Source organism: Mugil cephalus, chromosome 8, assembly GCF_022458985.1.
Source record: "Mugil cephalus isolate CIBA_MC_2020 chromosome 8, CIBA_Mcephalus_1.1, whole genome shotgun sequence".
NCBI lineage: Eukaryota > Metazoa > Chordata > Actinopteri > Mugiliformes > Mugilidae > Mugil > Mugil cephalus.
In genome coordinates, this window is record NC_061777.1 from 20,641,873 (window position 1) to 20,657,778 (window position 15,906).

General features: G+C 41.5%; 6 protein-coding genes across 7 annotated transcripts; 2 read left to right on the forward strand and 4 right to left on the reverse strand.

Moving 5' to 3' along the window:
- Positions 1 to 134: 134 nt before the first annotated feature.
- LOC125011852 (cytochrome c oxidase subunit 6A, mitochondrial) lies at positions 135 to 1,505 on the reverse strand. Its single transcript, XM_047591280.1, has 3 exons — positions 1,348 to 1,505; positions 535 to 674; positions 135 to 427 (listed from the first exon to the last, which is right to left on the reverse strand). Exons 1-3 carry the CDS (start codon positions 1,451 to 1,453, stop codon positions 341 to 343), a joined length of 333 nt encoding a protein of 110 aa, XP_047447236.1. The 5' UTR covers positions 1,454 to 1,505; the 3' UTR covers positions 135 to 340.
- A 958-nt stretch (positions 1,506 to 2,463) lies between these two features.
- On the forward strand, positions 2,464 to 4,334 carry asgrl1 (asialoglycoprotein receptor-like 1). 2 transcript variants are annotated; one of them, XM_047591274.1, is made up of 8 exons: positions 2,464 to 2,515; positions 2,933 to 3,013; positions 3,099 to 3,191; positions 3,275 to 3,361; positions 3,490 to 3,540; positions 3,618 to 3,757; positions 3,839 to 3,954; positions 4,038 to 4,334. In XM_047591274.1, the coding sequence occupies exons 1-8, from the start codon at positions 2,467 to 2,469 to the stop codon at positions 4,189 to 4,191; spliced, it is 771 nt and encodes a 256-aa protein (XP_047447230.1). In that variant the 5' UTR covers positions 2,464 to 2,466; the 3' UTR covers positions 4,192 to 4,334. The 2 variants fall into 2 exon arrangements, with proteins under 2 accessions (XP_047447230.1, XP_047447231.1); XM_047591275.1 differs by having other exon boundaries at positions 2,477 to 2,505.
- pla2g1b (phospholipase A2, group IB (pancreas)) lies at positions 4,287 to 5,566 on the reverse strand. The gene is made up of 4 exons (XM_047591279.1): positions 5,411 to 5,566; positions 5,182 to 5,323; positions 4,683 to 4,816; positions 4,287 to 4,520 (listed from the first exon to the last, which is right to left on the reverse strand). Exons 1-4 carry the CDS (start codon positions 5,457 to 5,459, stop codon positions 4,405 to 4,407), a joined length of 441 nt encoding a protein of 146 aa, XP_047447235.1. The 5' UTR covers positions 5,460 to 5,566; the 3' UTR covers positions 4,287 to 4,404.
- A 1,064-nt stretch (positions 5,567 to 6,630) lies between these two features.
- On the forward strand, positions 6,631 to 8,062 carry LOC125011850 (phospholipase A2-like). Its single transcript, XM_047591278.1, has 4 exons — positions 6,631 to 6,786; positions 6,913 to 7,066; positions 7,174 to 7,301; positions 7,692 to 8,062. The coding sequence occupies exons 1-4, from the start codon at positions 6,714 to 6,716 to the stop codon at positions 7,814 to 7,816; spliced, it is 480 nt and encodes a 159-aa protein (XP_047447234.1). The 5' UTR covers positions 6,631 to 6,713; the 3' UTR covers positions 7,817 to 8,062.
- Positions 8,063 to 8,457: 395 nt separating this feature from the next.
- prkab1b (protein kinase, AMP-activated, beta 1 non-catalytic subunit, b) lies at positions 8,458 to 12,242 on the reverse strand. The gene is made up of 8 exons (XM_047591273.1): positions 11,924 to 12,242; positions 11,574 to 11,728; positions 10,080 to 10,249; positions 9,888 to 9,981; positions 9,669 to 9,783; positions 9,409 to 9,542; positions 9,250 to 9,318; positions 8,458 to 8,883 (listed from the first exon to the last, which is right to left on the reverse strand). The coding sequence occupies exons 2-8, from the start codon at positions 11,709 to 11,711 to the stop codon at positions 8,806 to 8,808; spliced, it is 798 nt and encodes a 265-aa protein (XP_047447229.1). The 5' UTR covers positions 11,712 to 11,728; positions 11,924 to 12,242; the 3' UTR covers positions 8,458 to 8,805.
- Positions 12,243 to 14,417: 2,175 nt separating this feature from the next.
- On the reverse strand, positions 14,418 to 15,738 carry LOC125011888 (transmembrane protein 233). The gene is made up of 3 exons (XM_047591396.1): positions 15,541 to 15,738; positions 14,837 to 14,971; positions 14,418 to 14,761 (listed from the first exon to the last, which is right to left on the reverse strand). Exons 1-3 carry the CDS (start codon positions 15,697 to 15,699, stop codon positions 14,750 to 14,752), a joined length of 306 nt encoding a protein of 101 aa, XP_047447352.1. The 5' UTR covers positions 15,700 to 15,738; the 3' UTR covers positions 14,418 to 14,749.
- Positions 15,739 to 15,906: the final 168 nt, after the last annotated feature.

Consider the following 15,906-nt stretch of genomic DNA (forward strand, 5'->3'; position numbering starts at 1 on the left):
CACAATAAAGCTCAAACTGACAGCTTAAATTAATTTCATTTTTAAACTGTACTATTACTTGAAACAATATTTAGAAAATAAAAAACCGGGAGCACGATGTCACCATGAACAAACAAAAGCATAAAACATGAATGTAGGTTATAATAGGTACTTTATTAATTCAGTTTAAGCTGACATTCTGTATAATGGTCCAGAGAAAAGAAACTGTTGGTTCGGGTGCCCCATGCTGAGAGCACAGAGGTAAAACTGAGAAGAGTAAACTGTAGACAGGAGTGTGGTCCAGTTACAGACACCGTGAGACTGGTCCCTGCGTCAGTTATGAGGTCTGAAGAGAGAGGGTTTAATCGTGTCCCTCATAGCCGTCAGGAAGGGCATTCACATGAGAGTTGTGGAAAAGAGTTTTGTTGCCATCTCCCCAAGGGAAACGCTGTAAGAAGAACAACAACATGTTATTTAATAAAAAAAAAAAGATGATTTTAAAATCTTGTACTTAAGAACACACTGTGTACTCCAATGTTGCATAAAAACTCCTACCTTGCTGCGAAGACGAAGGTGGGAGTAGGGGACAAACTCTGGATTCTCGTGCTCATCATGGTGTTTCAAGAACGTGTTCAACATGCACACGGCAACACCAGGGAGGGCAACCACAAAGGTCAGGATCTTCCATGTCCTAGCTGGGTATGAGAGAGGACAATAATACATACAACCTGACATCTGCAAACATTATACCACAGAACTGATCTACAAGGCCATATGCAGTTAACCATAAATACATAATTTAACACAAGCAGCTCAAATCACTCAATACACTCAGCTAAACAGACATAAAGTTAGTATTGTGTATGCCTAGAGGGCTGTAAGGCATGGGATACCCTCCTGGCATGCTTATATCTGAGGGACATTTGATTATAAGCGATTTCAATTGCAATTGCATGTGTACAAATACTCCTCTTCAGTTTACCTTTGCCCCCGTTTCCTTTATGACAGCAAAATGTTAATGAACCGGACGGTATCGCCAAAGTAGCTTTCTCTTCTTTGACTTGTCAACACTTTGTGTGGGCATTTTGTTGCCATTTAACCCGACATTTTTAAGGCCTGTTAATAAACTAAACTACACTCTCAAGGACCCGAGGCTCTATGGGTGACTTCATTCATGTTTTAGTGAGACGAGATGCCGAGAGTTTATATTTTAAAACAGCGTTTCCGCGATGTCGGCTCAAGGATATGAAGCCAGTGCTACAAGAGCTAACGATAGCTCAGCAAGGTCACTGTTAAAGCAGGCGACGTTTTTATTAGCTCCCGTAAATTAAATACACACAGTTATGTGTGGTGACAAGTCTCAGGTACCTGACTGCTCGCCGTGTCCGGCAGCAGCATCAGCAGAAAGCTGACGCCGGGTCTGGGCCAGAGAAGACCTCAGCAACACTTGAGAGAAGCGTCCGAGAGCCGCCATTTTCAATTGTGAGAGACGCACACAGACCGGAAGGACTTTATAACAGGGGTCACGTGGTGGTTACCTCCAGCTCCAGTGCACCGCCTAGAGGTGAGACGGAGAACTACAGAGACTCCGGTTTGCTTTCTTTCTATATTTAACATTAAACTGTGTAACTTTATATATACAGCACCAGCACAAAGCAATAAAAACTGTAGCCACTGCTGAACTATAGTAGATAAGATAAATGACGAGCCACAGCAGCATATGTAGGTTGGCTATGTGGGCAAATATTTGAATAAATATTTATAAGCAATATGTACATTACAAAATAGGTACACTAGTGGAAATGAAAATATTGTAATGTAACAGTACTGCACCAAATCCACATTCATGACTGTTATTATGTTCAATTTACATTGAAACAAATCATTAGCCAAATAGCATAATTGCCTAAGTCATATTTTTGGAGCACAAGAATAAAACACAATTTTTAGCAGCACATTCGTATTTTTATTGATATTGGAACAGTCAAAAAATGGCAGTCATGCTATTAGGCTTACGATTTCTTTCAACAAACGTTTCAGGACAGTCTCAGAAGGTGGCAATTAAACTGGAAGATGTAGTCTGAGGTGCTGTTAAACTGTACTGAACAAAACTCATCAGTGTTTGTTATTTAGCCTTAGACAGGTAGTTCTGTTATTTTAAAGTAACAGCGGTAAGTTCATTATTAAGGGGTTGTGGGATGAATATCTGGCAACAACGGGGCAAAAGCACATATAATTAGTTTTTGGTTGAATTTTTTGCTTATCTTCACACTACTTAAATAATCAATACTAGTCTTTGAAGGGAAAATTAAATATATATATATGTATATATATATATATATATATATATATACATACATCATTCTCTTCCACTAGAAAATGGCAGATGGTACATGGGTTATTATGGGTTAATGTTAAAAACATTTTCCGTAACTGGCTATATGTAAAAGAGGGTTCTCTTTAAAGGGGAGGACGCTCTGTGATTCCATGATCAGAGTCCAACTTGAGAAATTCAGAGATAGCTTGGTAGGTGAAGGTGAGTAAGAAGTTTTATTGGGGAGGTATGCTTGTCTTATTTTATAGCATGTGTGGTAGTTTATAACTGTGCAGTAAAATGCATTAATCACTCTGTACGCCCAACTGGCATTTCTGATTTAATAGTTTTTATAGATATAAATTAAAGATGGCAGCTAACTGGCTATCATGATTTAAATATAGTCAAATATTTGGTAAAATTATCTAAATGCTTAAGAAAATATTTGTATATTGTGCAGAATATAAAGGTAAATGTCTGTTTATGAAACTGTTAATAGTTAACATGTGTGACATGGAAACAAACAAGAGAGATTTGACCTCTGATCTGCTATAGCTTTTGGAATAAGTCTCTGCACTGAATACATTTAAAAAAAAAAAAAAAAAAAAAACTTTCCCATAAAAATCTGACCTCTTTCAGTCATGGAATCACGGTATCATCGGTTCGGCCCGTCTGATAGCGGCTCCATCCATGTGGAGCCTACGGTCCCCACACAGACAGGTGACATATCACATTTGATTTTAATTTCATGACCTCACATGCCACCACAGACGATGAGAAATCGTGTTTTGTCATTGTTATTCAGTATTTACAGGTATGAAGAGGATAGTGATGTATACGCTTTATGGCATCCCCGTGCTGGGGCTGTTAATTCTGATGATAGTGACTGGGATAAAATGTAAGCCTTCAATAACATCACAACAACTGATCCATTGCCACACTGTTAAATAATTGATAAATTAGTGATTTTTTCTCTCCAAGTGTCCCAGTTAAACCAGGAAATCACTGACATCAAACTTCACCTCGCTAGAATCGTCCACGGAGGCACATCTTCATCATCCAGCCCGGGTATAAAAATAAACTATTAAAGAAATAAAATTGCTTCCTGAATATAATGATGCAGCCATCAAATGTGTGCACTCTCTCCAATTCTTTTGTGTGTGTGTGTGTGTGTTTTGTGGCTCTCCAAACTAAAGATGCAACAGAAGCGCAGTTGGTCTACTTAGAGAAACTCACCCCAGTTAGAGGTAAAAACCTAAATAATATCAACAAACGTTCACAGTTTACACATTCGGACTGATTTTCTCAATCCTCCTCATGCCAGGAGCATGCAGGGAAGGATGGGTGTCTTTCCAGAGGAGTTGCTACCTGCTGTCCACCACCACTGCCACCTGGAGCAAAGCAGAGGAGCAGTGCAAAACTCAAAGAGGACATCTGGTGGTTTTAAACAACGTGGAGGAACTGGTGAGGCTACTCTGAGGCAGCAGCAAATACACACACGGACTAAAAGACTTCTAATATAATTCATATTTTTTCTTTTTCTAGGACTACATTTCACAAATTGTTGAAATCAGAAGTTACTACTGGATTGGGCTTGTGGAGCGGCAGCACGAGGGACACTGGAGCTGGGTGGATGGAACGGACTACAGTTCAACCCCGACGTGAGACAAATGTGAAGATGCGTGCCGTGCAAACCAGTGCATGTAGCATTACTAGTTCCCATCTCTCCTTTGTTTGTCTCCAGTTTCTGGGATAAAGGTCAGCCCGATAACTGGGACTACAGAGAGAACGGAGAGGACTGTGGGCAGATTCACAGCTCGGAAAGACGCAAACGCAAACTATGGAACGATGCAGACTGCAGCCTGTCATACAGGTACATCTGTGAGTCCGGTGTGTGAGACGATGACCCCCTCACTGACAAGAGAAAGACGGAATAACGTTCCCGGTGACCTTTGAGTGTGTTTGTGTCAGAGAAAGAGATGAGAGCTGCATGTATTTCTTTTGGCTTTTAATGTATAATAAATAATAGCTTGGAAAACAATGGCATTTGTTCTCCTTTATTCGTTTAAGACAACAACACACATATAGTTAATCCCATCCGTGGTCCTGCTTTACTTGCAGCGGTCACTGGGAAGATGGGCATTTTCTTCATTGTAGCCCGCCTTGGCGAAACACATGGCTGCTCTCCTGTCACACTCACAGATGAAGTCCTCACAAGTATCGTTGCCTAAAAAACAAAGACAGCTGAGTGAGTTAGAGGAGTGGAACGGGAAATGAGGGCCAGCGAACGCTGACCTCACTGCTTTTCTAATCTATGACGCGAAGTCACGTAACTACAGAAGTTGACGGTAGAAGAAATATGCTGCTGCTGCTGCTGTTGGGCACTCACTGTGGCAGGTGATGGACTTGGCGTCCTTGTCGCAGGTGAAGCTGTATATTTCAGTGTAGGGGTTGTCCAGAATGGGCCAGCACTCGCTGTGCTGCATGGCGTCACTGTAGCACTGGTCGTGCACCTGACAGCATCTGCAGCAGACGGAGCGTAAAGTTAATCAGTTAATCTGTTTAACAATTATTCGATTAATCAATAAATCGTCTAGTCTGTAAGATGACAGCAAATGTAAAACATGTCTCGATTAATCAAAATCAAGAAAAAGTAAGAACGTTGTGGCGGCAGAACTACTTCCTGCAGAAGAAATAGTCACGTATGAGAGACCGAGCAGCACAAACTAATTCCATTGTGTTCCTGTGGCAGGCGTTACACAACGATCGCACATGAGCCTTAAAATATCTGCATGCCGTAAAGCACACAAGGAATTTTCTTTTATTGTTGTAATTTTGGAGAATTTGGACAGAACAGGACAGAGAACATCCCAGCCATCACGTGTTACCTGTCCAGGTCATCAACAGGTGCACCAGAGCCGCCCAGGCCGCAGTAGCAGCCATAGTCGGTGTAGTCCAGCACCGGCCAGCTCTCAGGTGAGGTGCAGAGGATCATCTCTCTGAACTGCCACACAGCTCGATAACCCAGCACTGTGAGACACAATGAAGACACCTCAGAGTGTGTCGAGACATGCATGCACGCAAGAGAGCTGCCATCACACAGAGTAGTCTACTCACGGGCTGGTAGGCAGAGGAACAGGGCGAACAGGGACTGAGTCAGATGCATCTTGTTCAGGGCAGACGTCAAATGAAGGGATAAAGCCGTCGGACTGTATATAAAGAAAGACGCGTGCCGGCTGCTAGCCTTGAGGGGCGTGTCTTTTTGAGCAACTGCCAGGAATCAGATGCCCAATCTCTATACATTATGCAACATGTGGTTACACGTGCATGCTCGCACACGAACGCAAACAAAATACACATTGTTCACATAATCATACAAACACGTAAACATGCACTAATGACTTAATACACATGGTTCTTCTTCGTGTCTTTCATGTTGTGCTGCGTGTTGTTTCCTTTTGTGTTCACATGAAAACATGCGACGTGCGTAACGTACAGTGGAAAGTCGTGGGAAGCTCGGCAAGTGCTGGTTATTTACACAGCTGTGTGTTGGAACGTTATTTTAAATCTGACTTCAGAAAATGTAAACCCAGGGGAGGACAGGACGACCAGAAAGCAAAGGAACAAATCTATGGTGATAAGGAAACTTCAAATGATAAGCGCAAATGATAAGACATTTGGGAGTCTGCTGCCGGAGAGAATAAATTAATCACAGAGACTGAGATTAACACTATGTTGAATATCCTGTTGACATCTTATCTCACGGCGTGATGCAAAATTGAATTCAATGAAAAAAAACGAGCTATGTAGAGAATGAGAGGAGAATTGAAGTCACTCCTTTATGTATCAATGCCTGATTGATGTGGAGTTAGTATCCAGTGGCTTAAAATTGAAGGCCATTAGAGGATGAGTTGATCTTTGGAGGACAGAAAATAGGAACATTTTGAGGTGTCATCTTGTTTTCTTTTGTAACTGATTCTCTTTCACTCAAATATAAATAGGAGCATTGCAGTGTGTAAGAAATATACCTGTAGCCAGAACCCCGCTTAAAAAGTGCTGAATCAAAAATGTCATGAGCAAACAAATACCAGTAAAACTATGTTGATAATTGTGAAAAAAAAAAAAAAAACACTCATGTGAGTGTATTGCTGGATCATGATCACCTTGTATTAACGTGGAGGATGTGTTCTGTGGTTGAGAACTGCTCCCGGCCCCTGTTACTAAAATCTTAATCTGTGAAGTAACTGAATGTTTAACTAAATTAAATATAGATCAGACGCACAACATAAGAACTCTGTAGCGAGATCAAACTGATACTTAAGTCCAGTCATGCAGCTGGTTCCTTATTTGAAGATCCCACCCCTTGTTTTCCACTTATCTCGCAGTTTTCCCACCCTGCCGACCACATAAAAGACGACTGATGACTTGGAGGTTGCTTCAGACGGCAACCATGAATCAAACAGCTCATCTGCTGCTGCTGCTGCTGCTCCCTGGTAAGACCGAGGAAACCGGCAACACACAGGAATCCTGTTTGTGCAGTAATCGTGAAAGCTTTTTTTTTTTTATCACTTATTTTCCTGGTCCTTATCTTGTGTGTTTATCTCACTTGTCTTTACCAGCGTGTTTGGTCTGCTCTCGGCTCCCCAAGGCCTTATGGCAGTTTGGGAACATGATCCAGTGCGCCCAGCCCGGCACCAACCCTCTGGCCTACAACGACTACGGCTGCTGGTGCGGCTTCGGCGGCGGCGGAACACCTCTAGATGAACTGGACATGTAGGCAGCAACAAATTGCCCACTTTTGTTTTCTCAAAAAACATTTTTTCAAATGGAAGAAACTTGAGATGCTCTTAAACGTGTTCACTCCTCTGGTGTGCCATCAGGTGCTGTCAAGTTCACGATCAGTGCTATGCAGCGAGCAGAAGGGTTCCTGGATGCACGGCTCTTGAGGACCTTCCTTATATTATTGTTTATGATTTTACCTGCTCAAACCAGGAGGTCACCTGCTCAGGTAAAGACTCTCCCTTGGCAACTTAAAGATGGAGCAAAAAAAAATAAATAAATCATGGAAAACATCGTTATTTACTTCAGAAAAATTGGGTGTATTGATCAGTTCTGTTGGGAAATACAGTCAAGACTTGGTATAATTTTCCCAAACATAAAACACTGGCATAAAACACAGACTGTAGTTTAATAACTGGATTTAAACAGCTTTATATTTCAAGGCCTGACATTGAGGCTTGATCCCCAGTGGGTTGCACATACTGCGTTACACCACACTCTTACCCTCACATTTCAAGTACATAACCAGCAATTTTTTTCTTTGTTTTGTCATTTTTGTGCAGCCGTCCGCTGACTCAACTCTTACCCCCTCTCTCTTTCCCTCCGTTTGTCTTTGCAGCGACCAACAATAAGTGCCAGGCTGCCGTGTGCGAGTGCGATCGCATAGCGGCTCACTGCTTCGCTCAGAAAACGTACAACCCCGCCAACAAGAACGTGGACAAAGACGTCCGATGTGTCAACTGAGCTGTGAAGGAAATCAAAAGAAAAAAACACGCAGGAGAACGTTGGACTGAAACGGGGAACTGAGACTGAACTTATCAACATCTCTGTGCCCATGTGTTTGCTCACGTATGGAAAGCTTATGTAACACAGGCTGCAGCTGCGCTCAACTCTAGAAAGTCCAACTTTTGAAGTCACAGAAATTCTGAGTAATTGTTTTTGTTTTGTTTTTTTAATAAATTAAAGTATTATCTGGTTAAATAATCACTATTTGAGCTGCTTAAGTTAACTGCTTAAAACCTGCATCACTCACAAAAATCACGTTTTACAAGTTTCATTATATTGGTTTATGAGGTGGAATACAATGAATTTAATCCTATCGTTTCTAAAGACATGTAATGTAAAATACCACATATATTTATTAAATATGTCAAAATGAAACTTCCCCAGTTGATTGTTTTTATTAAGATAACAATTTGTTTTGGAATTTTACGTTTATAAGAAAAAGGCAAATGAGGTATATTGAGTATAATATAGGAATCTGAGTTGATTTGTAACAACTTTCCAACAATGTTCTGTAAAATAAACACGTTCTGTGATTCTGTACTCTAAAGAACAAATCTAAAACAAGACACGTTGTGGAGTAAAAATACTGATTACATTTCAAAATAAACAATGCATATTTATTTTATTTTTGCATTCAGTGTCTCTTCCTTTAACTCTTCTGTGTCAAGTGAAGTCAGAGTGTAAAAATATTGTCACTTGAACTAGTGTGGACTGGAGATTCAGGTTGGATCATAAAAACCAACGCACACATACATTCATAAACTGGCACGCGTTGTGTTGCAAATTTAACTAAAGTAAACTAAAACATTTGCAATATTTTCAAAGTGTAAGATTACAAGGTGGTTTTAATAAAGAAGAAACAAAAAAAAAAACATGGCTTTGGCACACGGTTTCAGCCGATACCAGGGAGTTATCTAGGTCCGTTTCCATCAGTGAGATCGGATGGATCATATTGGCTTGTACAGGAGAGTGGTCACGTACTTCTTTTTATAGCGGTGTGTTGCGCTGAGAACCATCACCCCATCCTAAAACACAATCACATGAAGATCTTTAAGACAAATAATGAACACAAAAACATTTGAGAAACAGTGTAGGGCACCGTGGATCCATAGATCATACTACAGCCTACTACCAATACTGCTTTATATACTATTATTTCATATTACCAAATCACATTACAACTTATATATATTATATTATGTGTATGGCATTGGATTGAGATATAAGTATTATATTGTCCCTACAACTACATAAGTCAGTAAAACATGTTATATTACATCCAACTGGCTTTGTCCAAATCCACATCGCTAACATCTTTCTCAATAAGTTTCTCCTTAATTCACAATGAGGAGTAACAGTGGGAAGCTGCCATGTGTTTTTCTGTCTGTTACCTTGATGGAGAGGGCGTACAGGTGATTGAGCATCACGTGGTTGGGCTCTGGAAGCAGCGTCGGGTCACACTGAGGAAGATTCAGGAGAAACGTTGGACTAAACCTGCCGCGGGAGCGAGCGGTTTGCTGTCAGATCAAATGTTCAGTGTGTGGACTTACAGAGACACCTGTGTCCTTGTTGAGCAGCACTTGCAGCAGGTGAGGGGGTAAAATAGGAGGATGTTTGATCTTGTCCTCTGGCTTGGTCACGTATGCGTCCTGTTGATAGGGGCCGGGAGGGGAGCTGGACAAGTCTGGGGGGACAAAAATACAATTTTAAAATAAACTTACATCAAAGCATCAAGACTAAAAGAACTCATTCAAGCCCCATGCATTAACAAAGTGCTTAGTTTCTAATTCACTAGTACGGGTGACGTTACCTGAGATGTCGGCTGTATCTTCTGAGTCAATCCTGAGGGCATCGAACACTTCAAAGTCAGTTCTTTTCACCTGTATGACGTTATTGATTGTTCCTGTTTTGGCTGTCATCACCGCCTGGGAAAGAGCAGAAACACAAATTTGATACAGACGCTTGAGAGTGTACACCAAGCACAGGCGCAACAAAGAGACACCGCCGGTACTTAAATACAGTCACTCACCCCGGTCGGATCCAAGATCCACTGACCATCCACGCAGAACTTGTACTGGTGTTCTCCCTCCGGCAGGTCCACGATAGCCACAAAGTTTTTCTGACTGGATTTGAGAAGCGGACAAGTGTCACATTTTAAATGAGAGACCCAGTTTTAAGCATAACAGATCTCCTGCAGCAGCTTTGACATGAGTCAGATTACCTTTTGTTGAGGGGAATCTTGTTGCTCCAGTTGTTAAAGGAGCCGGACACAAAGACTTCTTTGGCAGCCCCCGACCATCTGAACACAGTTGGTCTGGCCAGCGTGGAGGTTTTACTGTCGCTGTCCAGGTCCTGCTGCCACGCCAGAAATTCCTGTAGCTCCTGTGGAGCCTGGGCGGCACGACATGTATTGTTGCCATGTTAATGAGAGCATCTTTAGCCTGTGTCTCCGTCACCCAACAACACTTCCTGACTAACTGAGGAACTGAAGACGTAGGCAGCCTCCTTTTAAAATCTACAGCGTGTTTTCCTGCCTCCTTAAGACAGATGACGTTTTATTTCTTCTTTGTTCTTCTGGAAGGAGTTTTAGGTAAGTGCTGTTCAATACTTGAATGTTATCCACAACTGGCTGTTCACTATAATTAGATATAACGTTGCCTAATGTTGGGCCTTCTTTATATGCCTTCATATGTGCAAATATTAGTTCATTTTCCTCACATCTGTTTAAAAATGTATTACTTTAATATATTTTTATTGCCACATACCCATTTTTCTAATTTTATTTGTGACATTAAATTAATATTTGCTGTGGAACTGAGTGGTTGGGGGTTGAGACAATGAAACTAGCAAATCCTAAGGTTTGCAAATTTGAATTTATTTCATGTCAGAGCCAGGGTTAAAAATACTTGATGTATTTTGAAAATGTGGGACATTTTTGTCTTGTCCAGACTTGTACAATTCTCTATTATGTATCTGAGAATCAGCCAAACCTGAGATTTTTTAACTTGGCTGTTTGAACAGCAACCAGGATTAAGCATTAACAGTGAATTTGCCTTTCCACATCAGCCAGTCTTCAAACTTATATAAAGTTAGTGCATTACTGGCGCAGTAATTCTGATATCAATCACATGCAAAACGAGTCCACCAGGAGCCCTACAGTGGCCCCTATACTGACCACCAGGGCCCCTTAAACACAAACTTTTTGAGTCACTCTTAAAAGACCAAGACCTCACATCAGGGTCGACTCGTAAACAAGCACCACACACACACACACACACACACACACACACACACACACACAGGCTCTTATTCACTCCATGACTGTCACATTAAACTCACACACACAGTCTTTGTCTGTGGTTTCATTAATGCACTTTCCTTAATCTGTATATTCTTTTAATTCATTAATATTAAATAACAAGTGTACACTCTCTGCCTCAGTCTGGCTGTACAGTTCCTTTACTATTTAGAACTGACTCATATAGTCTTTCTGTATTTTATATAGTTTCTTAATATGTTTACTTATCAGACAAATTGCTTGTATGTGCTGGTAGTAAATCTGATTCTGGTTAATTAGTAAAAACATTCACTTCTCTGTCTTCACGTAATCTGATCCAGAGTAATGGGGTCCTCCACAACGTAGGGTTAGTTGTTACTAACACAGTCAGCCCTATGAGTGTATGACAGCGGCCCTGAGATGAAGGTGTCATCATACCTTTTGATCGTCCCTCTGGAACAGGTCAGCGTCTTCTGAGCTGTCCATCATGATTTTAGGACGGGCATCTTTCCCTCCATCTCTGTATGACCTCTCCCCCTGACCCCCGCTGGACCTGTCGCTGTTGCTGTTCCCCATCCTGGTGGCACCGAACCCTGCAAGACACAGCCAGACCCAGTCATCATCAGCAGCAGCAGCAGCATCTCTTCAGGAGTCCACCAGGAGCCCCGCTGTGGTCCCTGTCCTGGCCACCAGGGGCCCTTCTGTACAATCCACAACTGCACTAACAACACTAGCAATTATTGGGCTGTTTACAGCTGCAGTACGAAGGGTAACAGCACAGGACTCACCAAAGTCTTCTCAGATGGAGGTTGAGTTACGCAGTCTTAACGGAGACCTCTGGTTTAGTGAACATCTGCTGGTCGTGTCCAAGTCTGCTGTCCTTATCGGGGCTGTTTCCGCCTTTGGAGAAGTTTTCTTCAGAGCAAAGCTCGCACATTAATTACCGAAGAGCAGAGATCTTTCCTTATGCGTTTCGCTAACCAATGCCTCCGTTTTGATCTCCAGCGGTCAAACACATTTCCTACATTTTCGCCATTTGGTGGAGACGTGAGTGAGTGAGTGTGCCGTGAATAAAACACACCTCTTCCGCCTCCTGTCCTCGACCTCTGCGACTTTAACTGTTTGGTAACCTGACACTCAGATGAATATCTGTATGCATCCCGACTAACGCGTTTTAGACGGACACAAATGCAGTGTCAGTGATTTTCATTTGTTTTTGTGTTCGGCACGATTTTCTACTGCGAATGAAAAGAGGACAAGAACAAAAAATGGTAAACATCAAATGCTTCCTCTTATTATTATCATGGAAATATCGCATGAAAGTGAAAATCCACACGCCGCAATTGTCGTTTGAGACACAAATGAAACTGTTTTAAAAGATGGTATTTGTTAAGTTAAATTGTTAATCAGTTGTTTCCAACCTGAGGATCGAGGTCCCCCAAGCGGCCGTACAATGATCCCAGGAGACAACTGCTGGCAAGTAGAAAAAAAAGAAGAAAAAAAAAGAGTTTCTGTTGGCTAACAAATCAAACAAATAAAAACAGATGATTCTCTTATTTTGTTTTGTTTATTTTAATTTAAATTTTATTTGTTAATAAGGCTATACATTTTCTTCTTAAGTTACTTATCTAAAAGCCATCACAGTCACAAAATAAACCATTTCAATTAAATATATCACGTTAAAAATGTTATTTATTTAAACTTGTTAAAAACATAATTTATTTAAACTCCATCACCAGAGTGACTCTTCCATTTCAGCCTCTTCAAACTTTCATCAGTAGATGTTCTCGTCTGTCCTCGTGTTCTGGAGAAAAGGTATCAGTTGCTGACTATGTACTGTCAAAGTACACATCTGACCAAGTACAGTCCCAGTACCCACACGTGTGCTTGCCACCGCGATTTTATCAAGAATGCATCAGGAGGTAACTTGTGTGGACTTAGGACAGCCAGGTATCCCAGAATGCACTTCAAATAAACTGCTTTTCCGGTTGGAAAATAACCACAGAGTTTGCACCTTAAGATCAAACTCGTTGAGTCCAAACTACAGAGAATTCAAATTCAAACTTCATATAACTGGTATAGATAAATTCATTCAAACTTCCACGTGTGTGGCTGATTAGAGTGACTGAGCCCATTCGTCAGCCAGATACACTTCTCGGTGCAGAGGGACGTCACACTGTAATGTGTCACCGTTTGCACAATCCTCCTCAGTTTTTAAATAAAATTATGGCAAAAGGTCATTGAAGAAAGAACCCTTGGTTCTCTGTTGTTGAGTCAGACAAAGGCCGTTGCCAAAAGATTTGAATTAATGTTGCTCCTTTTAAAATATTTTTTTTACAGACGTTTCATGAAGGCTGGTCAAGTTTTTGAAAAGTTTACAATTAAAATACATATTTTTAATCTTGTTTTATCATTTATTTCAGGCCAGCTTTATTTTTTCCCCTCTTTTTCCACCTGTCACATTCTCACGGCTATCCAGCCTCTTGTAATTCACGTGTCAAAGGGTGTTGCTGTATGTACACAAAATAATAGAACAACCCAGTCATCAGTATTTCAGTGAAAAGGTTGCGGGTTTCCTCCAGTCAAGGTTGGTGAGTAAAGGTGCAGCGCATGTTCAGACAGAAAACACATGCACAAACAGACGTTACTGTAAATACATAGTGTTCATGTTAAAGATGTAGTACTATGTGTACTATTGAACATTTCAAGGTTTACCATAATTTAATAATATCTCAATACAGATACATTACGGTCCAATCAACTTTGCTTCATTTTCTGGAATCTGAGAGACCGTACATCTCTTTACACTACACAGAATTCATCCAGCTGGCCCTGTCCTTGCCCAAGTCAAGAGAATCTCCATCTTTTGCTCATTTGCTGCTCATCAGACAAGACAACCAATGAACCGCTGATATGTCCAGGTGCTTGCCTTACAGCACAAGAGTTTAAGATGGTTCACAAAGTCTCTGCACCTACTTGTAGAGGTTGTTACGATACACTGACAATTAAACTTATATTCTCTCTTTAATTGGGGCGCTGGGTCACCACGATTAAGCTGTGTGCTCTATTTCTAGACGTGTAACAGTGTTAATAGTACATATCAGAGGACATGACCCCTCAGACTCAACAACAGGTGTGGAGGATGAGTGTGAAATGAGGCCGATGTGTGAGGCTAGTGGATAACATTAAAACCTACCAACTACTGAATAATATTTGATGACACTGATGCATCTACAATATATTGTATAATAATAACAATTAATTCACGTCTGACTCTTGTTTACCAGGCCACAATGTGAAAGAAAGATTTTATTTTATAAATGTGTGCTCACAGTGTAGAAAAGATAAAAATCCCCACTTCGTATTGATGTTAATACTGGAGGATCCACTTTCTTCTTGCCATCACAAAACCTGTAAAAAATGTTTTACTGCAACATAATCTGCCCAATAGCTGAAGCCAACATGTATTTAACAGTAAAGAGAGACTCTGCCAGCTCTTGCAAAACCTCACAAATCTGCTGATAACAAAACACAAGCAGAGCTCCTTTGCATCCCGTGGAGTCGGTCTCTCCATGACAGTATCACCTCTTCATTCCCCCTTCCTCCTCCGGTGGTCACACCGCATGCTGTAGAGGAGAAACAATAGTTGAAATCCATACCCTTCTGTTAGTTCTTGCATCACTTATCTGGTGCAATAGTACCGCAGTAAAGTGCACAGTGGTGTATGCAGTGAGGATCATGAGGCCAGTGATGAAAGAAACAAGGCCCAGGTGGAGAGCTTTCCGAGCCAGACGCATGGAGCCATCATAGTCCTGCTCGTAGTAACTCCTTCTGGACTACAGGAAGATTGAAAAAGCAAATGTCACTTTCATTTCATGGTTTGTACAAGTGGCTAAACTCCCTGGAGAACACATCATAGATGACCCACAGCCCTTCCATGTGTCCTTCATAGAAACTAATTATTCACTGCCTTATTTTGCATCCACACGCATGCGCACCGTGCTGCACCTGCCTCTGCTGCACCTGCCATCACTAATTTACATTTGTAATGAATCCAACGTCCTCAGCGGTGAGAAGCAGTGAATTGCTGTGCCTGCATGTCTCATCTTATTACTCACAGCCACAAACCTGCTGCAGCAGCAGCTGCTGCTGGCATGTCGACTCAGCCCAACTCTGCCCCCCCTGACACAAATGCATTGCTCTTATTGAATCTCACCCAACGCTCCAACATCTTTAAAATTTGTAGAAGGGAACAGGTTTTTACCACAGAGCTGTATCCACAAACATTCTCAGTTAGAAACCGACACTGAGACACTCTTCATGAACTTCCTGTAAACTCGTTATTAATCTGTACCTCTTCACTCAAATAAAATAAAAAATAAAATTCCAGCACGTTGCAACTCACCAGCATGGAGAAAACCAGCGCCACAATATTGATGGGCAATGCAGGACAGAAACAGGTGAACATGGTGAGACAGAGGTAGCTCCTCATTTGGGGAATCTCCTGAGCCTCCCCGCTCTTCATGCAGTCAGAGCTAGCGTCCCGTGAAGGCTCGGTGTTCATGACCGGCTGCAAAGTCCCCCGGAACAGAAGAAGCAGAGAGACGCTGAGACACTGGGAGACTGGGAGGGGAGGCAGTAGAGCAGTGATGATGGAAAAGAGAAGTCAGCCAGGAAACTGAGGCAGACGCTGAGGCAGACTGGACAGACATCACACGATTTAGCACACATTTATAATACTTAGGTTCAAATTTGTAGCGATACGTCAAAA